At 37.6% G+C, this 23,252-nt stretch overlaps 3 protein-coding genes across 5 annotated transcripts; all 3 read left to right on the forward strand.

Moving 5' to 3' along the window:
* Positions 1-227: 227 nt before the first annotated feature.
* Positions 228-7,895, forward strand: LOC135629009 (calcium-dependent protein kinase 26-like). 3 transcript variants are annotated; one of them, XM_065136088.1, is made up of 8 exons: positions 228-1,326; positions 2,019-2,162; positions 2,240-2,392; positions 3,053-3,168; positions 4,606-4,773; positions 6,112-6,336; positions 6,510-6,571; positions 7,026-7,163. In XM_065136088.1, the coding sequence occupies exons 1-7, from the start codon at positions 600-602 to the stop codon at positions 6,564-6,566; spliced, it is 1,590 nt and encodes a 529-aa protein (XP_064992160.1). In that variant the 5' UTR covers positions 228-599; the 3' UTR covers positions 6,567-6,571; positions 7,026-7,163. The 3 variants fall into 3 exon arrangements, with proteins under 3 accessions (XP_064992160.1, XP_064992161.1, XP_064992159.1); XM_065136087.1 differs by lacking the exon at positions 6,510-6,571 and adding an exon at positions 7,350-7,895 and having other exon boundaries at positions 231-1,326; positions 7,026-7,174; XM_065136089.1 differs by lacking the exon at positions 6,510-6,571 and having other exon boundaries at positions 229-1,326; positions 6,968-7,105.
* Positions 7,896-9,571: 1,676 nt separating this feature from the next.
* On the forward strand, positions 9,572-17,359 carry LOC135629623 (plant UBX domain-containing protein 7-like). The gene is made up of 10 exons (XM_065137257.1): positions 9,572-9,835; positions 10,199-10,305; positions 10,384-10,482; positions 13,553-13,724; positions 15,439-15,516; positions 15,594-15,662; positions 15,854-15,997; positions 16,146-16,248; positions 16,595-16,857; positions 16,944-17,359. The coding sequence occupies exons 1-10, from the start codon at positions 9,734-9,736 to the stop codon at positions 17,106-17,108; spliced, it is 1,302 nt and encodes a 433-aa protein (XP_064993329.1). The 5' UTR covers positions 9,572-9,733; the 3' UTR covers positions 17,109-17,359.
* Positions 17,360-18,166: 807 nt separating this feature from the next.
* LOC135629624 (uncharacterized) lies at positions 18,167-22,098 on the forward strand. Its single transcript, XM_065137258.1, has 5 exons — positions 18,167-18,504; positions 18,613-18,825; positions 20,988-21,071; positions 21,163-21,291; positions 21,663-22,098. Exons 1-5 carry the CDS (start codon positions 18,313-18,315, stop codon positions 21,798-21,800), a joined length of 756 nt encoding a protein of 251 aa, XP_064993330.1. The 5' UTR covers positions 18,167-18,312; the 3' UTR covers positions 21,801-22,098.
* Positions 22,099-23,252: the final 1,154 nt, after the last annotated feature.

Genomic DNA, 23,252 nt, shown 5'->3' on the forward strand with positions numbered 1-23,252 from the left:
AGACAGTAGCATTTTTTTTTCTTTTTTAGCATTCCATTTCCTTGGTTTATTTTAATTAAGTTGATGTACCTTTCATCCATGTTTGATGCAAAATTGGATAAAAAATTAATCATCTATGTCTAATTTAATTTCACATACCTAAATAGTTAGTATGATTTGGTTTTATTGAGTATCAGATATATATAGCTCGAATAATCTTAAATAAAAAATAAAATATTATTAAAACATAAAAATGATTTATATTAAGAAAGGCTAATTAATATATTAAAAAAAATAGAATATGGGTAAAAAATAAAAACAATTTTGAGGATAATGATTCACGGATCATGTTATGTTGACCAAGAAGTCAAAATTCACAAAAATAGATCGATTAAGACCCACAGAACCCACGCTAAATTTAGCCTATAGACCGGTCAACGCCTCCCCTTCCTTTGCTCCCCGCCCTCTGCACTCTCGAAGCCCAACCCATACAAAGACGAAGAACCAGCCATGTCTTTCTCCACCCATTCACGTCTCCAACCTTCGTCTCGTTCTTCGACAGAAGCACGATGATCCACTCGACGTCAACGTCGCCTCGGTGAGTGATCTCGCCGTCGTTGATGGGCAACACGTGCCGTGGATCCTTAGCAGGAAACAAGTACCTCCCCAACTACAGCGGGCCCGTCGAACGCTCCTCCTCCTCCACCTCTTCCTCCGACGGCACCCCACGCCGCCGCCCCCACCGCCACCACAACCACCTAACGTCCTCCACCCTCGCCGACCCGACGAAGCCTGAGAGCGACGCCGTCACCATGCGGCGCAGCGGCGGCGGCGGCGACACCTGGGTCCTGGGCCACAAGACCGCTAGCCTCCGCGACCTCTACACGCTGGGGCGGAAGCTCGGGCAGGGGCAGTTCGGCACCACGTACCTGTGCACCGAAGGCGCCACGGGGAAGGAGTTCGCCTGCAAGTCCATCTCCAAGCGGAAGCTGACGGCGAAGGAGGACGTGGAGGACGTGCGGCGGGAGATCCAGATCATGCACCACCTGTCGGGCCACCGGAACGTGGTCACCATCAAAGGCGCGTACGAGGACCCGCTCTACGTGCACATCGTGATGGAGCTGTGCGAGGGCGGGGAGCTGTTCGACCGCATCATACAGCGCGGCCACTACAGCGAGCGCAAGGCCGCCGAGCTCATTAGGATCGTCGTCGGCGTCGTGGAGGCCTGCCACTCGCTCGGCGTAATGCACAGGGACCTCAAGCCGGAGAACTTCTTGCTGGCTAATAAGGACGACGACTCCTCGCTCAAGGCCATAGATTTCGGCCTCTCCGTCTTCTTCAAGCCCGGTAAGCAAGACTGTCATGGTAGAGAAGCGCTTCTATCTGAATCGATTACATCATAATTGGTTTCCCCTTTTCATTTCCGAGTTCATGTTGTTGCATCAATCGGAAGACGCACCATTCGGTAGAACGAATTGGTGCATTGATCAGTAGGAGATTATGTAGTGCCCCTTAATTCTATTATTTGCATTGTCTCACTATACAGCATAATGCATCATAGAACACCAGGCTTCTTGATTCTGCTGTCTCCAGAGAAAGTTAAGATTAAGCCCAATAGTAATCTTCTTGATTGTTTTCCTCCAAGTCCATCTCATATGCAGATGATTTTTTTCTTCCTCATGAGCTCCATGAATTTCTACTGCATCTTATATCTGTTTGTTTTAGTAAATGCTATTGCTTCATAATCTTCAGGCCAGATCTTCACATATGTTGTAGCATGACCTATTTGATGATGATTTTAAAAACAGTCCCAGATGCTTTCTTGCTTTGTTCATATCCTTTCTCCCTCCAAGTTTATCTCATATGCAGATGATCTGTTTTCTTGGTGATGAGTGATAGCAGATGAGATTTCCCCAACTGCACGAGGAAATCTTATCTGCTATCAATGAGTTCCATTATTCTTTACCAGAGAACAAGTTTTTCTACTACATCTTATATTTGTTTGTATTAAAAAAATGTTCCTGATTCGCAATTTTCAGGCCAGATCTTCACAGATGTTGTAGGCAGCCCTTATTATGTAGCTCCTGAGGTACTGCGCAAGCACTACGGGCCAGAAGCTGATGTCTGGACAGCTGGGGTGATACTATACATATTATTGAGTGGAGTGCCTCCTTTTTGGGCTGGTATAATTCTCATCTAATTTTTTTAGCAACTTAGTGATCACAACAATTCCTAGAACTAAGCCATGTCTACTCTCCAGAAACACAGCAAGGAATATTTGATGCAGTTTTGAAGGGATTCATTGATTTTGATACGGAGCCATGGCCAATGATCTCTGACAGTGCGAAGGACCTGATAAGAAAAATGCTTTGTTCTCGTCCTTCAGATCGCCTTACTGCTCATGAAGTACTTTGTATGTCATCCATTTCACGATGATAATGAGCATATAGTTTGTAGTAGTTCTTTACAGAATTTTGAGTACCAATCTCAATTTTTCTTTTTTTTTTGTGCACATCTTTCAGTTCCAGACATTATTATAACTTGTGGGGGAGAATCATAATTAGGTGTAGTCCACTAATTAGAGATTGCCTGATAAGTTTCGATTTGTCTGTGATCCTAATAAAGTACTTTAGCTGTAGGAGTATGTAAAGTATGGTATAATTACAGGCTAAACTGAAAACAGGCAGTTGCATCAAAAGCACAATATGTTACATTAGATTGAGGATGAGCACAATAAAATTACAATTATTTATTTGAAAATATCACCAGTACATAGAAGGAGGATCAGTTCAAATAGGGTGTCCACCTCTGCAAGCAATCTTGTTGTCTCAAAAAATGTTGAAGGCATCGGCTGACTTAACACACTTGTCAAAGAAAACAATTATACAAACTTCAAGCATCTGCCAAGCTCTCTTTGAGCTTATAGCAATTATCTATCTTTAGTGTTGAATTTGTGTGTTCTAACTTCTAACTATGAGGAAAGTATATTACACAAGCATGAATATGGGAAAATTTTTAATTCTAGCTGAAAATAATTGTTTGGTGACAGCTTTTCAAATACTCTCATTCTTAGGTCATCCCTGGATATGCGAAAATGGAGTTGCTCCAGATCAGGCACTGGATCCAGCTGTACTCTCTCGCCTTAAACAATTCTCAGCAATGAATAAGTTAAAGAAGATGGCTTTAAGAGTAAGTTTATCTTTTCTTCTGAGAGATATTCTTCGATCAACTCATGTGCCATTGAACAAGCTGATTAATCTTTCTATGTTTTGTCTTCACAAAATATACATTTATCACCTTCTGATATCTAAAAGCAGCACTTGTTTCTTCCATATAAGATGGAGAAAGTCTCTTTTGCAGAACAAGACAGTCTTTTCTTTATCCTTTATTTTGTTTTCACATAATTATTCATCTCCTTGGAAACATTATTAATTGGATTGGCAAGTTGAGGTGGAAGACATGGCACACAAAAATATTCGTCGATTGAAAATAACTCCTATTACTTGAGAATTAGATGTATCTATTTTTGGTTTACATAAATTTCTTATCCATTCCTTTTATAATAATTTTGTTGATGGAAATGAAAACTGTTAATGTCAGTTAATGCAATTGAGCTTAAAAACAGTTGGAAGCAGTTCTGACAGATTAAACTTGTATTATGTGATTTTCTGTTGGTTTCCTATATCAATTCAGCAAGTGATTAACATCCCTAATGCAGGAAACATAAATTTTAACACTATTCAATGGTTAGTAGAAAGCTTCAACTGTCATGCCCAGCTCTGCAGGAAGCATCAGTTTTTCTGCATCCACATTTTCTGGGAGTTTCATGGAAGTGTCTCCTATGAATTAGCAGAACTTTTCATGAATTATTGAACAAGCCTTAGCTAGTTGATAGAACCCTGCTTCCAGTTATGATACTGCAACATTTTGACTGTTTTCTGGTTCTTTTTTGGGGTTACCAAGAGCATTGATTGGGCATATTTTTTTCATCAATCTCTAGATATATGCTGCTATTTGTGGTAGTAGAGATAGTATTAATATCACCTAATTAGGCATCTTGAGCATGAATCGCTGTACAAAGTGATAACAATATTATTAACTGTGCCATAGTTATTTGCGTGAGTACTGTTGCATAATCTACAACAAACCAAGGGTGTATGTATAGACCCTTGCCAATCAGAGTAAATCGTAGTTACCATGAGGCCCATGCCATATACTTCTGATAAGTACATACTAATGCACCAGACATCTGTACAGGATCAGTACACTAGAATGGCGGTTCTTGATCTCAAGTTTGACTTTGATGCATCTTTTTGTGTGAAGGGATCAAGTTATTTGGTACTGTCCATATTCTTTCATCTTTGACGATATTTTTGGCCGGATTGTATTAGTTCTAGGTTGAGAGATACAAGATATATAGATTGTATTCCTTAACCACGACTGACAAGGAAACCTGCACCTTCTTCTAGTTTTGTTCTCGAGCTAGTTATGCTTGTATTGCATTTAAGTGGATTGCACTATCCAATCACAAACATTTTCTAGCTCAGGACAAGTTGACATCACTCACATTGCAATTAAGATAAATTCCTTTTCAAGTTTATCTCATATTGGTTCTAACTGTACCAGGTAATTGCTGAAAGCCTTTCTGAAGAGGAGATTGCAGGACTGAGAGAAATGTTCCAGGCAATGGACACTGACAACAGTGGTGCGATCACATTCGATGAGCTAAAAGAGGGTTTAAAAAGATATGGCTCAAACTTGAAGGAGTCAGAGATCCGTGATCTCATGGATGCTGTAAGCAAATCATCTGAACTGCTAAATTTCATCCATGTTATTGGAAATAGGGTTAACAAAGGAAAGAAAGAGACTGAAAACACATTTTGATTTGTAATAGTTATTCTTAACGTAAACCTAAAAAGTGTCTAAACCAGTGCACTTTGTCCCTTTCTTGCTGGATGATGTCATGCAGCTGAGGCAAAATTCACTTTACCACCCGAAAAACACATTTAAATACGCTATGGCATGAACGGGGAGATGAAATTTTAGCAGCCTGCAAGTAGCTTTTTCTAAGGCTTGTGACAACCTGATATAGTGAGTACACAAGACCACAATAAGGACATAAGTGAGTGCATGAAACACAAGAAAACGTGAAAAACATATGCAATGATGCCACAAGAAATTTTCAAGCAAGTTTACTACATTAGAAACCCTTACTTTCTAAAGGTTGGTCTACTGTCTATGATGACGAGGTAGGACATAACCGTAGGATTTAGAATAACTGGAGGTTAAACACTTGAAAAAACTTGGGTTGAAATGGTTTATGTCATTAGGGTAGACAAGACATCTGACTGTTTAAATATGCATGTACACCTTATTTTTTCATTTATCTCACTTTGAGGGTTGAATATTGATTGCCATTTTGTAGTTGAAATGATGAGTTTCTTCTGCATCTTCTTTTTCTGAGAATACATTTTGGCTAAGAAGAGTATAGTTTTCATGAACTGAGATGGTTATCATCTTTTATTTTATTGTTGCTTCAAAGTTCAAACATTTTTCAGATTTCAGTGAGATTTCCATAGTAAATTGGTGAGTTAGTCGAGCCAGTAAGGAGATCAGGTTTCCATGGTATTAAAGTATGAAATTAAGGACATTGTTTTTGGAAGGTTGCAATAGAACATTTCTCAGATCAGGTTCTACAAAGCAACTGACTCAAGTCAGACTTCTTTTTTTTATGATATCCATCCTGGCTATATGCTAAGTCGGCCCTTAAACTTCTATTATGTATCACCCTCTTACAAGAAAAGAGCAACTAGGTTTGAAAATTGACCAGGAGCAGTCTATGCCTGCATCTTGAGAATAGGAGTATCTAGATCTTAAGCTTTATCCAAAAACCACAAGAATTGCTGAAGTTTATTAGGAGCTTAGATCTTAAATATTGAGTGTTTTCTTGGAAACTGCACTGTGCTGTTGGACTTGTTTTTCAACTAAATATGCTTTAGTTGTTTCTGAATTCCCCTGGCACTTTGATTTACCGATTGAGAAATACCTTGCATTCATTGACATTGATGATTGTTAATTAAACATTACGATTTTCCTTCTGTGATCTAAATGAACAATTCATATGTAAATTAGGCTGATGTGGACAACAGTGGCACCATTGACTATGGGGAATTTGTAGCTGCAACGATACATCTTAACAAACTGGAGCGTGAAGAGCATTTGGCAGCAGCATTTTCTTACTTTGATAAGGATGGAAGTGGTTATATCACAGTTGATGAACTTCAGCAAGCTTGTAAAGAGCACAATATGACCGATGTTTTGATCGAGGATATTATCCAAGAAGTTGATCAAGATAATGTAAGTGACAATTCAGTCTCCATTCTATCTGATAAAAAGCAATTCTTCCTGGTTTTAGTATTATTTTTAGTTCTGCAACTTTATTCGTGATCAACAGCCATAGCTTTTGCACTTGGCTGAATGTGTTGTTCTATTCACATATCATATCTCATGAATATTTTGATTTTATGAAGTATTTGACATGTGAAACTTCAAGCATGCTGGAAAAGAAAAAGAAGAAAGAATCATGACTTTTGTAAGTAATTCTAGACATGATGTGGTATGATTTGTTGCTCGTTGCTTCCTATAATTCTCACTGTGGAATGATCTATAAAGAAGAACATTTTTTTGGATCTTCTTACAAGTAATATTATTCTTTTACCATTTAAAAACTGTTAATATTGAGATTTTTTTAAACATTTTTCATTAAGATGTTGTATATCTATCTGAATTTTGATGCATAATGATCGTATGACTATGAACTGAATGAAAATGAATATTTTTACACTGTTGTAATATCTCCCCAACTCCAAAAGTTAGTATTTCTTGTGTTGTGCACATCTTATGATGTCTCTTCGAAGTTTAATATGGCAACTTTGGATTGGACACTTTTAACTTCAACATTTTCGGTGCTTATATATCGATTTTCTAGGCCGTAAAAAGTTGACCGAGATTTTGAAGGCTCACCTGATGCTGATTTCATGTCTCAGGATGGTCGTATTGACTATGGTGAGTTTGTTACTATGATGCGAAAAGGCAACATGGGACATGGAAGAATAACCATGCGGAACATGCGAAATAGTCTGAAAATTTCCAGGAGAGATGAGCCGGAAACTCCCTGATCTCTAACCACATACAGGTTCTGTCAAAATAAACTTTTCTCTTGCCATAAATTGAATGTGGAAAAGGATGGTGTTAAAGATTTTGATGGCATTCATTTACTACGAATCATAAAAATTTGAACTGAAATGTGAAGAAAATTTGGCACAGTGTTCGGTCTTTGTTGAAACTGATTACTTTCATTTTAATTTCAGCTTGGCACGGTCTGATTCAGACAACACAAGCTTCTGACTTTCCTTCGATAAATTGTATTCTGACAAAGAACAAGCCTCGGACCGAACCATACATCTCAGGACTTGTGTAAAGAAGAGTTTGAGTTCTGCAATCCATTAAAATGTGCCCCAACTCTTTTCTCCTTCCATTTCAGCTGCATTCCCATCACCTTGTTGAAAAAATGAAGCTGGTGGAGAAAGAAAAGATATGGAGGGAGATACAAAGTCAACCTCATGTTGCATCTGCAGTCTGATTCATTAGAAAGGACAGCATAGGAATAATAGTCTTTGGTAGAAGAACATCCTCAGGGAAGTGGAAGTCATGAGAAGCCTTCCATGCCATGCAGGGATAAAGAGTTGTACTCATTTCATGTTTCTTATTTCTTTTGCTTAGTGTTCACTTGGCATTTCTCCAGCTTTAATAGCTGTAACAGAGTCAGAAGTATATGAGTTGCTTGTTATCCATCTATATTTCATGTACATGAAAATTAAACAGCCAAAATGAGAAGATGGTTTAATTACTCTTCACTTTTACAAGCATTATTTCTTCTTTTATTATTTAATTATTAGTTGATACTCTAAAAAACACTAAATATCCTTAAAAACTCATCATAATTATAAAAATATTAGAGATATTTTAGGCATTTTATAATTTTGTATTTTTTTTACTCTTAACTAATAATGTTAACCAGGATTAGCCATGATTAACCTAAGTTATCTGCATGAATATTGAAAGAGGGACACATGAAATGTTTTTGGAGGTATGTACATGCTATATCAAAATTTGTTAGGGTAAATAAGCTATTCCAAAATTTTAAAAAATGTAGATATGTGAAAACAATTGTCTTTATTGTGAGGTAACTTATTTTTGTTATTTAGGAAATGGAATAAAATACTCAACTAAACCATTTTATGTCCCCAAAATGTGAAATAGAGATTGTACTCATCCTTGTATTGATTCATAGAACAAATAGGTCAGCTCAATCTCTATTTCTTCCATGCATGTAGAACAGTTCAACACAATACAACTAATCATCCTTTTTGCTTTGGATGTCATGGAAGCTTATGTTCATGGATTGATGAGTGTGCATCCTTTCATTTTTGCTAATATGGACAGCTAGGCTTGATGCAGAGCTATGGCCTTAAATGTTGCTCATGATGCACTTATTATCATTATTATTATTTAATAAGGTAAGTGATAGATACGATATTCGAGTCGAAAAACTTACAATAAACTGTCAAAATCTTTATCAGTTAAACTAATATTCAAAATATTTTTTTTAATAAAAAATATTATAGAAAATAAAAATATTGTAGAAAGATACAGTTATTATTTATAATAGATAGATATAAATTTTACCTATGTATATATAATTATCAGAATCTGGCTAAATCGATGGATCAAATAGTCAGAGCACGAGTTTAATAAAAGATATAAATAAAATAAAATATATTAGATTGAAAATATAAGACATACATGTAATATAAATTTTTATAATAAAATTAAAGAAAATGAAAGGAGCAAAGCAAGACGTAAATATATTTTTCTAATATCATTCTTATAATTAAAAAGACATGAATATTATTTAAAATTTGAAAATCTAAATCAAAAACATTTTGATTTTTTTTCAAAGTTTAAGTGGTCTAATTAGTGAACCACAGACCTATTCGATCTATGTTTTATAACTATATATTTTTATATAAGATTTTATGAACGTATCGTCGTAAAGTTTTAAGTGACAAATTTGCCCTCACAAGCTTAGACATCGTTCCAAGATTACATAACTACAATTAGCATAAACTCGCTTGAATTAAAGAAATACATAAAATCATAAAATACCTAAAAACTTATGAATATATTATCATCATCAACAAAAATTAAAGAATTTAAGATTACCCTAAGTGTGCACGCAAGTTCGTTAGCTTGAAGGATTTATATTCTACACGTAGGGTTGATTTAAAATATATTTTTATTATAAAAAAATATATCAGATAAGATTTTGAAGTGTAAGATTAATGAATATATATATATAATCTATTTTTCTTAAATAAAAGTATAGGTATATATATATATTAAGAATATATATATATACACACACATACCTATAGGTATATAAAATCTTTTTTTTCTTAATTAAAAATATTAAGCATATATATATATATATTATATCTTTTTTCTTAAATAAAAGTATAAGTATACGACGGCGTGCTGAGAAAGGAGAGAGAGAGCCGAGAAGGATCTGATCGTGGTGAGGGTTTCTGTTCTCTTGCCACCCACCTTCTCTTCTCCTCGAGGCTCTCGCCATCGCGTCTGCCAGTGCGTGTGGACTCCCGACCCCATCGAGATTTGTTGGTCGGGGTGGAGAATGGAGACCCTCCCAACGGCGGCGGATAAGCAGCAGCTCGTGTCGTCCTTCCTCGAGATCGCGCTCGGCCAGACCCCTGAGACCGCTACGCAGTTCCTTCAGGTTCGGTTCCCCACTCCTTTTGGATGAGTTACCCTTTTATACGGTTCTTTATTGCTCGATGGATGTTGGCTTGGTACAAATCGTAGGCCACATCATCCAAAATCCTCCCAAACTCGAGGTTTTCCTTTCTCCTCTTTTCTTCCCTCCCCGCCCCCCCTCCTTCTCTTGATTCACTGGAGGCTAGCAATGAGGAAATCAGTCTATGTGGCTGCGCGCCTTGGACCAATCCATCATGGAGGATCTGGTGTTGATGTTGTTCGATCCGTTCTTTAGTTGGAGATTAAGTTGGGTTTAAAGAGTGGTGAGAGTTTTAGGGTTTTCTGTACAGTAGTATGTTCTTAATGTTCTGGATAAATTCGGCAGGCAACGGGTTGGAAGCTTGAGGAGGCTCTCCAACTCTTTTACGTCGGCAATGAGGGTGGTGGGCTGGCGACGTCTTCCTTTCCGCCGCCTCCCACCGGAAGTCCTAGGTGAGTTTAAGGTAGCCATCGATCATAGTTCACTTCTTGTGGTGAGGAATTGTTTTGCAATTTCTCTACTTTTTGCAGCGAGCAGGAGAATGTTATGTCAAGCGGAAGTTTAGTGCAAGGTGCCCTCGAGGATGAAGTGCGTCCACCGTTACCTGTCAAAAGAGATACACTTTACGGGTATACACCTTTATTTAGGTTTGATTTTGTCGGCTCATATTGGTTTTGCAAAAACTTACTATTAGTATTTCTATGAAATTTTAATTGCTTAGACTGTGAATTATTATTATTTTTTACTCCAGTTGTTACTTCAAAATTAGTCCTGGAAGCCAAGATAGCATCAGATAACATAAATATGATAAAAGAATATGCTTTTGCTGCAAAAGCTTCAGTATAATGACCATACCTATTTTTCGTAGAAGACATGTCCTAGATAAAATATCCAAAATAGAGTTCATAAATAATTTATCTTGAGCCTTCAAGTAGAAAGTTGAAAACAACACAATAGGTAAGAAAGTTGCTTTAGTATCATGCTCTGAAGTTTCCTGGTAGTTAGCTGACTCGTATCAAACATAGATGTAACTTTAGGAAGTTTGGTTGTGGAGGGAACAACCAATTTGTTTGAAAAGAATGTATGAAGCTAACCTTTTGAAGAACATGGTCAGATTGTTTCTTATAACCAGCTTAAGCACGGAAAGAATTAAGAGCTTCTCTGTGGGTGGATGACACAAAGATAGAGCTCGTAATGTGCCAGGCTGAGACAGGCTTCTATATGATTCAGTAACATGAGGTGACCATGAGGTGACCCTAAATAGTAGGCTCTCACAGTGCATATTTGTAGCTTTTACAAATGCTTCTGCAAGACACAGGAAATACCTCAATACAAGTATTGCTAAAGCTTCTTTGGTACTTTGAACTGTTACATGCCAACCATCCCAATGTCACCATTGCTTGGGTCATTTCAGTAGCCTGAAAAGCACCTCTCCCGTCAATGCATCCGCAGCCCATGGTGCATCAACTGCTACCAGATCTGCTAATCAGTTTCCAGTCAACTCTTATCATGGCCACCCTCCTAACTGTAGTTGACGAAGACACACATTCACAGCTCATCTCCTTCCATGATTTTCACATGGAATTGTACTTCCATGGCATCACCATTTGCCTGACGCGGCCACTGCCACCGGCATCATCTGGAATCCCAACTGGAAGATTGGCTGGAGTGTGATGATGGGAAGATGCAGATGTTGCTGGCTTACATTTCCTTGCCGCTTTCTTCTCTGCTTCCGATCACAGAGGTCAGGGAGAATGACAATCCTCCTCCATTGGTAAAGCCTGGTAATGGTTACGATCTGGAGAGGGCATGCTTTTTAGATACTTTTGAGGTGGATTTGGATCTGTTGTTTAAAATTAGGGCCCGAAGTATGACTATTTTGGAAAGTTAATTAGTTCTGAATATCATTGAATTTTGAAGGTGATTGGGAATCCATTTGAAGCCAAATGATGCTGGATAAAATTTTTAAGCCACTATTGATAAGTTGGAGTTCCTTTAGGTTACAGTTCAATTTTATATTTATATAGTGGTCTAGAAATAGAAAGCTAAGGGGAAATGTCAAGAACTGTTGAAATTTGAGAAGTTTTGAATTCAATACTTTTGGTGGAGTATTGCCTTATTTGTTAGTCTTTTCTCTTATCTTTTTTTCTCTTATATTTTTTATTAGTAAAACTTAAACTGAGGTTGTGAAGATCATTGAATCTCGATCTGAATGGTCGTTGCGAATTTACCAAAATTAGCCTGAAACCATTGTAGGGCCTTCCCTGAGTGAAATTAATAAATTTGTAACACTTGAGTCTTAGCCTTGGTCCCAAAAAGTTGAGCAATTTTTATGCAGCATAGCTCCATCGCACATTTTTGCTACAATGGTTTGTTGCTCAGAAACTTGGTTAACTACAATTTGCTAGTGAACTTGGTCAGTGACTAAGAAGAAAGGGAGGGTCAGGAAGATGCCATCTATCCAGTGTTTCCCACTCAGTCTACTGCTAGTATGCTGTTACCACTGGGAACTGAAAGGAGGAAGAGAGAGATGGAGATGCAGCCATTACTTTCATGATAAGTTTTTAGTTTCAAAGAAACCCTCCTACCAAGTTTGTTAATTCTTTCATGATTTTTTTCCAATTAAGACAATATCTAATTAGTAAACAACTTGCCTATCCTATACTATAACCATATCAAGGCTCTTCAGTATCAGAAAGACTAAAAAAGAGATTATAATCTCCCTAAAATATCTAGGAAGGTTAAGGATAAAATTTGTTAAAAAATTATTAAAATAGAAATCCTATTATACTCTTGTTCTAACTAGAGAACTAACAGATCCTACATGTCCTCTTTCAATTTTAATTTAAGTATATCATATGGGCCGGTGTATCACTTTGTTCTGTCTTTCCCATGGATGGTTTGGGTTTTGGCTTAGTACTTCATGATTTAAGTGAAACCTAAGGGCATTGCATTTTCTGGGTAGCTTTCAAATTGCATCAGGGGACCATTCTATGGGCATTATTCTTCTGGACTTGTTAAAATTTCAGAATCTGCCATAAACAAGCCAAAGGTTTTTATATTTATTGTGGTCTTTACCAATTTACTTTCTCCATGCCATGGTTTACTTTTTTAGGTAGTAGTTATCCTTTAATTAAATTTATAGTTTTGGAAGTTAATTTTGGTTTGTTGTTGAGCATAGACATATCTTTTATGTTTTCTTTGACATTGACCAGTGTGAATGCTTGCATGTTCCAACTATGAATTTACAAACTTATATATTTGTTTGTTGTTCTTCCTGAAGGTGGCATTTTGGTTCATCTTTTACTTCCTGCTTTGGTTCACCGGTGTTAATTCTTGCAAGTTCCAATTTTGAATTTACAAACTTGTATCTTTGTTTGTTGCTCTTACTGAAGGTGGCATTTTAGTTCATCTTTTTATTCCTGCTTTAGCTTTCGTTTGGTTTGCCCCTTAACCCTACTTGCAATGAATGCTTTCCTTGAATTTATTTCCCTATCCGTTTGGCCCTTTAAGGATTGCACCACAAAATATCATTTATTCTTTAGAATTGAATCATTTCCAAAATCAAGCATTGCTTTCTTCTACGTGTTTGAATACATATTTTCTAATCTTTTGTCCACCATTTGGTGCATGATTTTATTATCATTCCACTATTAACAATTGCATAAGTTAATCTCCTTTTTTATTGTTGAACCTCAGGCATGAATCAAGTGCAATGGTTGCGTTCCACAATTTTGATGAGGAGTCAAAACGATCTGCTGTTTGGGAATCAAATGAAAGTTCTGCATCGACAGCCAATGGTTCCCGTGATAACCTTGCTTCTTTATATAGTCCACCTTTTGCTTTGATGTACCAAGGATCTTTCGACCAGGTGAGCAAAATATGTTGCAGAGCTCTCTTGTTTCTTAGTTAAACAGTAGTGTTTCTTCTATTAATTCAAACAACAAATTTTTCTACTTGTTTAAATAAGGTTGGAAATCTTGGTGATCGATAACCAGATTGGTACAATTTCAATATGGAATCTGTGTACCAACACTCAGTACGGGTTGATATGGCACCTGCTGAAGAGAAAGAGGGAGAGAAGAGGGGAGGAAGAGGAGGTGGAAGAGAGGGGGAGGGAGGGTTTTAAAGACCAAGAACATGGATTTACCACTTTGGAGATCCATTTTACACTATTTTATTATATTTATGATAGAATGTCCACTTGTTGCACATCCCAATTTCATTTTTCTTAGTTGTGGATCACTTTGTAACACTTGACTGGAGTTTCATCTGTCATACATAAATTAATAATGTGGTAGTAGATGAGGAACCCATGTCACGATTTGACCTGTGAGCTGGACCCTGCCTTCTTTTTCTGTGCTGAACAGGAGACTCTGCTTAGGCATCCTTTTTCTAAAACATAAAATGCTTGATTATTTCAGCTGAAAGTTATATTGGAAATTCTTTTGAGAGCCTTAAGCCCCTCCTGCAAAAGGGAACATGACCATCACATCACCATTATGCATGGAGTTTTGCCTGCTATTTCATCCCTTCTCATGTGCTAATCAGATGTTGGAGAATGGGATCATCGGGCCACCTCATTGTCCTGACTCATCCTCGATATTGCTAGTGAAGAAAAAAGGTAGGACTTGATGCTTTTACATAGACTAGAGGAAGTTAATGACCTTAGAGTGAAGAACAATATCACATTCCAGTGATGGATGATTTGTTGGTTAAGTGAAGCTTGCTACTTTCCAATGATGAATCTTTAGTTGGCCTACTATTTAGATTTGTGTCTATTCAGATGATATGGAGAAGACAATTTTTAGGGCCCCCAATGGCATTACAAGTTCTTGGTCATGCCCTTTGGGTTGACCAAAAGACCATTGACTTTCTGGGGTCTCATATATACATCTTTAGTCTGCATTTGCAGATCTGTTGTGGTCTTTTTGACGTTTATTTTGTTCTACAATCCGACCTGGAATGAACACTTGAGTAGCTGTTGGAGATTTTACATTAGCACCATCTCTTATAATATTGAGCAAGTGCACTATAAATTTCGCATTAGTAAGTTGCTTGAGGCACATCAATAGTGATATAGGTTGTGTTGGACTGGCCCATTCCCAACTGACCAGTTTCTGCATATGGTTTGTCTGTGGATGTGGACAATCGACAGCACTCTTAATGACTCTTCTGATGAAGGATAGTTTCTCTTATATGTGACGTTTCAAAATTATGAAGGCTACAGTATCCAGATGCATGCTTGTGCTTCCATGTTTTGATAGGTCATTTGACATCAAGATAGATGCTTCTGATATGGGGATTGATTGACGTATTGATTCTTTATCATCAGAAATCTGTATTTCCTGAAGCAGTTCATTGACCACAATAAAGTGAAAGCATGTGTTTTCTCACATGATTGAGGTGGATCCAATTGTATGAGCTGTTTAATCGTGACCGGACTTTATGACTTTAATCATGTCATATTAAGAATGATATGAGCTTCTTTTAATCATCTTATTCTGTAAATATCAATTGGATTTTGTAACCCTGATGTATTTCTTCTATGCATTATTGGTTGCGCTGCTTCATTGTTTGTGTAGGCAAAGATTGAGGCTTCCCTTCAGGGTAAGTGGTTATTAATCAATTTGCAGTCCAATGAAGAATTCAGCTCACACATGGTAATTGTCTTTAACTTGTGTTTTTTTTTCTGTGATTTAATTTTTACGAGATTGTCACGTTATGCTCTGTGTTAAAGCTTAACCGTGATACATGGTCCAATGAAGCTGTGGCACAAACAATTCGGACCAATTTCATCTTCTGGCAGGTTAGTCTGTTTTATTTATAGTGCATATATTAGTGTAGACATCTGATTTCCTTGGGTATTTACCTTATCAACTATCAAATCAATTGCGGGTTCTATTTGATTTGGCAATTTCTTAGGACTTAGTCACAGTTCCCTATTTATCTGTTTGGAATTCTTGCTGCTTTATGTTGCATTTGTTATGAGAATCTCAGGTGTACTATGATACTAGTGAGGGGAAGAAGGTCTGCACCTACTACAACTTGATTACTCTTCCTGCTGTTCTTGTCATCGATCCCATTACTGGACAGAAAATGCGTGCATGGAGTGGTATGGTACATCCAGAGCGTTTGCTGGAGGTACGAGTAATACAAAGTTCGGGTGACCTGTAATTACATTAGTGATCCTGTAGGATCTGAGCATACTAGCAAACTGCTCATGCAGATTTATTAAACTAAGAGCTGTGTTTTTGGTTCTTCCTTAATTATGATAGCCTTTTCTATGTAGGATTTGCTTCCATTTCTAGACAAAGGTCCCAAGGAGCATCATACTTTTCTTCCTCAGAAACGTCCAAGAGTTGCCCATGATTCTGCTCCTAATAACATACTAGGTAAGTCAGACAATGCTTATTCTATAAAACAGATTTCTTGAAGTAAATTTTTTATTTACTTTATGCTCCTTATCGACTGCTGTTTATGGTGCAGAAAAATTCATGTCTGCTTTATATATATATAGTTTTCTTTCTTGAACTTTTTGAAATACAAATAAACTAGAAAGGTCATTTAATTTTGCATCAAATAGGGCAAGCAAAATAATAGTGCTGTTGGCTTTAGCGACTATATTGTCACACTCCTGTGAACTAAAACTCAGTAAACAGTGAATAAGAAGCATATATGTCATAGACAAAAAAATTTCAACTTGGTTTATCATAATTCACTATGTTCTCTTTGTTTTAGACAAAGAAGCCGTGGAGGAGGATGTAGAGGTTCTGCAGGCGATAGCAGCCTCCATGGAGGATGCTAAAAGTCCTCCTAGGCCACCTGTAACTGATGATGATCCTAAACCTGAGAAAGATGGTGAAACCAGCTCAAACGGAAACCTGACTTATCCACCTCTTCCTGAAGAACCAAAAGGAAGCAAAGAACTTTGCAGAGTCGGGATTCGTCTCCCAGATGGCTGTAGAATCCAGAGAAAATTTCTTCGAACTGATCCAATAAAGGTACCAGATGCAGTTTGAGTTTTCTATATACTTGCTTTCCATACCTCTTAGTCGAAGCTCCACATAATCTTTGTCAACCCATGCAGCTTTTGTGGTCTTTCTGCTCCTCTAAGTTAGAGGATGGACAAAGACGACCTTTCCACTTTACGCAAGCCATTCCTGGTGCATCAAAGAGTCTCGAATACGAGAGTAACTCAAACTTTGAAGAAGCAGGTTTATCAAATTCAATGATCACCTTGGTTTGGGATTGAAATCTTCATGAAAATAGTGGCACGGGGCTGACGGCTTGCTCAAAATTTCAGTTTGCGGACACGAAAGGTTTCTTTTAGTTTGTCTTGTAGTTTAAATGGTGTCTCTATGCAGGCAAAAATTATGAATTGCTGATTTATTAGTTAATACAAAGACAGTAATATGTTACCTCAGGCAAATGGACTCTGTACAGGCACAAACCATGAATTGCTAATTTACCACTTAGTATAGAATTGACCACAGCATTTTTGCAGCTCTGTACCTTTTTCTTCTTGTAGGAGTAGTAGCATATGGATTGAGATTATCCTGAACGTAAGAATGCCGTCAGCCAGAGGAGTTTAAGCACCAAATACTTGTGTCATTTCTCCTATTTGTGTGCAAATTACACTATCTATTTATAACCATGAAGCAGGAATGACTTTGGATCTGTTTACTAGATTGGTCAAAGCATCCTTCTTGTGGTCCTTCCTTTTATATGTGTGTTTTTGTTCCTGAAAGGAAAGTTATTTGTTTATACGTGGATTTCAACCGTAAAACCTACATCAAAGAGGTGCACTATTAGATTTCATTGCGAGTTAGGATGATAGAAACAAAAGAGATACTCAATAAATTGAGAAAGAGTCGTAAGTATTTAAGATGTTCGTTAGGATGATAAATACTTCTTAATCCAATAATATTGTTGTTTCCAAAGTTTACAAGGCTACTAATTTTAGTTTGAATCTGATTCGTCTATTCCTCGGGTAATTTTGATGTGTGTATTATTTCTCATGTGTTTCGAGAATAAAAATAAATAACAAATTAGTTTAATTTTGATATGTATATTATTTCTCATGTGTTTCGAGAATAAAAATAAAATAACAAATTAGTTGGTTAGACATGTGAGGAAGGAAGAAGGGAGTGAGTCTTTAGTTGCTCCTTTGCTAAGAGTGTTTTTTATCCTTCCTTGATTTAGTAGTTAATCTTTTTTTCTTTCAGTTTAAGAAAAAGGTTTACAAGGGTATATATGTCAAAACATCTGCATTCAAATGTGGAAAGAGTCGAACGGCCCATTGGCTTCATTTGTTCTCCCTTCTTCAAACGGGCATCAACCCTCCAACGATTTGAAACCCCAACGCCATTCCCTTTCTCTCTCTCTCTCTCTCGACATCTCCCAGTCTCCCCTTGCTAGGGCTCCAGTTCTTGATCGGCTCCGCGGCCTCGAGGGCGATGGATCTCTCTCCGGACACCGAGGAGTACATCAAGGAGTCCATCGAGAGTTCGCTGGGCCTCCCGGTCTCCGTCAAGAGCCTCAGCCTGAAGCTCCTTGCCTCGGAGGACGCCCGCCACCGCCTTCAAGATCAGATCTTTGTCTTGGAGGAGCGGCTCACGGAGGCCGATAAGCGATTGGAGCAGTGTAGGGTTGGTGCCTCTCGTCCCCCGCTCCACTAACTCTTCGTCTGACGCGGAAGCTTTGGTAGTTGATCGCGAAAGCTTCGGCCTTTTCTTCTTCTTTCTTGGGATTGGCAGGCGGAGGCGAACATGAACGCCCAAGGAGTGAAGAGGTGCGTGGAGGAGAAGGAGATGATCGCGTCCAAGTATGCTGATTTGGTGAATCACTGCCGCAAGTTGGAGGAGGAGTGCTCTCTGTATGAGCGCGACTTGGAGAGGATTATGGAGTCTTGTGACGAGTTGGGGAAGGAGAACGAGGAGCTGCGGGCACGGCTGGATGACAATTCTGGCGTACGTATTCCTTCTTAATTTGTTCTATTTCCTTCTTCTTTCTATAGAGATGATGATTGCTTTTTTGCTCTTAGTGTCTTTATACAAATTAGGGTTTTATATTTGTTGTGTGCTTTACCCAACCAAAAAAAAGGGAAGAAAGTTTTTTTGCAGAAATATTTATACAAATATTATTTTGACCTACACATGTTTTTCGAGATTAAATACTAAGAAGCAGAGTTGAACGATGGGTATCAATTTGAAATTACATCCGTCTGTAGTATGACATATATGCCTTTTCATTTTAAATTAACACAGCATTGTCGAAGGAAGGGAAAAAAGAAACGCAAACTTTATTGCCTGCTATATCATGTGTATATCATCTTTTGCTAGAGGTCATTTGAAAGATAATGTCTCTCAAGTACCATTAGAATAGATCTGATTTATGATTAATCTGCTAAAGCCATTGTATCATTGGCTGAACAATCTAAACACTACGATTATGATGCCATTTTAGAAGAATGAGAGCAGAGGAGCAGGTGTGGGCTTAAGGTCAAGGCCTAGTGGTTGTGATGTAGTGTGCATAGTCTATAGGTCAGGAGTCTGAGTCCTGCTGTAAGCGTCCATGCAATTATATATGGTGTGTAATGTTTCCCACGGAAGGAGAGTTTTTTTTAATAATGTTTGGGGAAAATATCGTTGACATTTTGGTCAACTCGATGTGGTCCAGATCCGTGTGCACAAGAATGTTCATGATGCTTGTCATGCTCCAAAGATGGCTCCGAGGTGTCGCTATATGCACCAATACCGAAGTCGAGAGATTTTTCCTACGTATGGGTTAGAATAGTTCAAGTTAGTAATCTAGATATGAGACATGATAGTTCCCTTCAAGGAGTTGCATTTTTCTTAGTTTAGGATATATTTTTATACCTTCAAAAGAGAAGAAAATTTATGATTATTTTATTTATCATAAAGGAGGAGAAAAAGATTTAGCAGTCACTCTTTGTCATAAAAGGAGATAATGAAGTTTGTGTTTCTCTTCCTTTCCATAATGAACGAGAAAAAAATTTATATTTTTTTATTATGATTCTTTGTACACGTAGATCGATGGAGGATGACTTGATCTTGTGTGACGACAACGTGTCAAATGTCGGTAAATTTCCTATCAAATAGAATATAAAATAGAGCTGTAAGCAGATTCAAAAGACATACATGGGTTGTAAGAAGCGAGAGCTTGCATGCAAGGTAAGTTATTTTTCTGATCCAAGTGCAGACAAAGAGGATGCATGGTTGAATTCAGTAAGGCTTTTAGGTGGCTATCTTATTTGTTCTATATTGCACCAAACTGGTTGTGCACTCTGTCCTTCAAAGCTTCTACTTGTGACATTCTTTTGTGCTTATGGAATACTAATCTGAAGATAGTTTTCTGACTATCTGCTCTTTAAGTCGACCCTTTTAACTTTGACTTGTTACTTTTCCTTTAGCTCTGTGGAGGTGCTTTTGGACATCATCAACCTTTTTGATGTTGTCACTGGAGATGCTCTATTCTCTCTCTTTACTTTTCCTATAGATAAACAATTGAGCCTTTTGAGAAGAAAAAACAAACAAACAAACAAATAAATCGTTCTGTTTGACTTTCCCTTCTAAATGCATCCTTGCCTGTTCTGTATTTTGAAGAAAGCTGCAGCTCTCATACTCTTAAACTTGACCTAAGTTGCGTATCAGTTCAGCATTTCAGCCAGGTGAGACCATCTGGATTCTTTTAAGCCGGTTTATCGCTGCAATGACCATAAATTACTGCCACACAATGAATCATGGTGATTTGATTAGCCTTTATCCCATCTTTTTCCTGTAAATGATTGGTCTCTTTCATGTTGCATATGACTGTTACTACTCTAGGATGGATCTAACAACTTTTCATTCAGCAAGTTCGGTTTGATCGGAATTAATTTCAAGATAAAAGTATGCTCTGATTTCACTTGGCGTTTTTGTGGCCTGTGAGCTCTAGCAAGTTAAATTCTTTACATAGTTATTGTTTTTTCTTGATCTTCCTATATCTTGGTGTTACTATTATTCCGGTCTTCGATTATCTAGTGCTGTTCAATGTTGACTTTCCTTTTTATCTCTGTTCTATCCATCTCAGCTGTATGCTTAATCTTTTGCCCCTATTGCTGCATGTTCAGCTAGAATCATTGGGTGCTGAAGTTGAGTCCTTGAAGAAGGACAAGGAACACCTAAGGATAAATCTCCACAGAGCTGAAGAGGAGGTTTCAAAACTCGATCTAATTAAATTTGTTCCTCTTTCCCCCTCCCTCTATGTCAGGGTAAGTAATCTGGTGGTTTATGTGTTAACTCAAGGTCAAGCTTCTCTTTCAAGAAAACAAAATGCTGGATGAAGATAACAAGAGACTGCTGGAATTACTTAAACGGGAAAGAAGTCGCCAAGGATCTGACAGCCACAAACGCTCTGCCACTGCTTCTGCTAAGGTGAGGTCAAACCTAAACAAATTTCTCTTTTCGGCATCATGATATGCATGTATAAAATGTTTATACTGCCGATATGAAAATATTGAGATCGATCAAGTAGGAGTTATTTGAAAAGATAAAAATGAGGAGTTATTTAAAGATGATTTGAACATGCAGGAATGAGATTTATAGTTTAGATGATATGAGACATCAAGTTAACGGTACGAGGAGAGATATAAAGCTTAATGATAGAAAAAGATTGACGTAGCCAAACATAAATAATCGGGGCATATGATTTATTATTGTTTTTGTTTCAGAGAGAAAGACATGTTTATTTTTTTTCCCCACTACTTAAACTAGGGCTTTTAAAGCTTCCTGAATTAATTGTGCAGGGAAAACGCAAGTCAAGCCCAAACGACTGCAGCAGTCCTCCGGGGCGAATGATCGATTTTGCTGCGGCAGATTCATCAAGACAGCCTCTGTCACCTCTGCATCAGAACTCTCCTGAATCCAGAATGCATAGGAACTGAACAACCAAGTGTCGCCGCTTCTTCTGATGCTACAGCTATCTTACTGCAAACTGCCACACACCCCCCCCCCCCCCCCCCCCCCCCGCTGGGTCGCAACACCTCTTGTTGTACGAAGCAAGATGAAGCTTTCTTTGAACATGGAATTGCGGTTCAAATTTCTCTCGCTTTCTCGTTCTAACTCTCTCTGTAGGCCATTTTCTACTGACATTGCATTGCTCACAGTTAAGTTGGCTGGTTTTGCAAAGATAAATGTAGTTACGAGCTTCTGCTGCCACAGATGCTTCTCTCGGAGTCCTTTAAACACTAGAATCGTGCAAGTTAAATGATTTCTGATGATGAAGTCTCTCTCTATCGTCAACTGCTTAGTTTCGTGACAACTAATAGAATGCTCAGTTTTTGATCCTGATGAAGATAGCTAACAATGTGGAGGTATATATAGTCTTATCCTTGCACTACAGAACTTCAATAATGCAGGACTCACGTACATGACCTACATACAAATTTGGACTTGAATCGAGAATTGCATAATTTGTATTTTTGGTACAAGAGATGACTTTTATTTTTTGTTTTAGAGTCGTTATTCAAATCAATAATTCATTGCTCAAACTGTTCTTGTGCTCAGATCTGGGAAGACATTATTTGATTTGAAGCCTTCTCACATATGCCACGAGATCATTTTCATCGCAACTACCTTCCAAATTTCGGCAAATCTCTAACCCCATCGATCCAAATTTGTTGCAACTTTGTCGAACCAACAAGATAATATACAGCACAAACAAACATATAGTTTAATCGTCACTCTGGAATACCACTGATAAGTAAATATATTTTTATTTTTTGAACCAGTTTTGAATTATGGATTAAGAAAGAAACCCAAACAGAGAAACTGCAGCAGTGACTCTGTAGAAAAAAAAAAAAAGAGTTTGAAGTTGAGAGCTTTTCTAGGAGCTCCGATGCCCTAAGAGACCTTTTCGTCGCCTTCCTACCTTAGGCGATTGCCTCACAGCTAAATCTATGAATGCGATCTTTCTCAGACTTCCCTCTCATATTTGCGGAGCTAAATCCGTTTTCCTTTTCTTTTTTTTCTGCCCCTACCATCAATAATCCTTTAACAGGATTTTTGCTCGGGCCAAAACTAACTAGGATTTCACTAAAAATAATAAAAAGTGCTCCCGAGTAGGCTTTTCCAAAAAGAAACTCTTCTAAATGGAAAAAAAAAAACTCAAAACATTGGACTTTTCTCTCACAAAATTTATTCTAATAATAAATCTAAAAATATTGCTCTGTGATTGACCAAAGTTCGGCCCATGTATAATAACTATGATACATGCATATGCCTAATTGTTACTGAATGACCTGAACCACAAGTATTCAAAAGCAAATGATCATCTAGCAAATTGCGATCTCGTGAAATGACCAGCTAAATTAATCGAGAAAATAATACCTCCTCTT

Source organism: Musa acuminata, chromosome BXJ3-1 (assembly GCF_036884655.1).
Source record: "Musa acuminata AAA Group cultivar baxijiao chromosome BXJ3-1, Cavendish_Baxijiao_AAA, whole genome shotgun sequence".
NCBI lineage: Eukaryota > Viridiplantae > Streptophyta > Magnoliopsida > Zingiberales > Musaceae > Musa > Musa acuminata.

Bases quoted from the DNA above. Each gene is read 5' to 3' on its own strand.
- LOC135629009 (XM_065136087.1), top strand. From the start codon at position 600: ATGGGCAACACGTGCCGTGGATCCTTAGCAGGAAACAAGTACCTCCCC. The intron at 2,163-2,239 runs GTATAATTCTCA...TCTACTCTCCAG, and splicing joins AGTGCCTCCTTTTTGGGCTG to AAACACAGCAAGGAATATTT. The intron at 2,393-3,052 runs GTATGTCATCCA...TCTCATTCTTAG, and splicing joins TACTGCTCATGAAGTACTTT to GTCATCCCTGGATATGCGAA.
- LOC135629623 (XM_065137257.1), top strand. From the start codon at position 9,734: ATGGAGACCCTCCCAACGGCGGCGGATAAGCAGCAGCTCGTGTCGTCC. The intron at 10,306-10,383 runs GTGAGTTTAAGG...TACTTTTTGCAG, and splicing joins CCTCCCACCGGAAGTCCTAG to CGAGCAGGAGAATGTTATGT. The intron at 15,517-15,593 runs GTAATTGTCTTT...TCTGTGTTAAAG, and splicing joins AAGAATTCAGCTCACACATG to CTTAACCGTGATACATGGTC.
- LOC135629624 (XM_065137258.1), top strand. From the start codon at position 18,313: ATGGATCTCTCTCCGGACACCGAGGAGTACATCAAGGAGTCCATCGAG. The intron at 18,505-18,612 runs GTTGGTGCCTCT...TGGGATTGGCAG, and splicing joins AGCGATTGGAGCAGTGTAGG to GCGGAGGCGAACATGAACGC. The intron at 21,072-21,162 runs GTTTCAAAACTC...TGTTAACTCAAG, and splicing joins TCCACAGAGCTGAAGAGGAG to GTCAAGCTTCTCTTTCAAGA.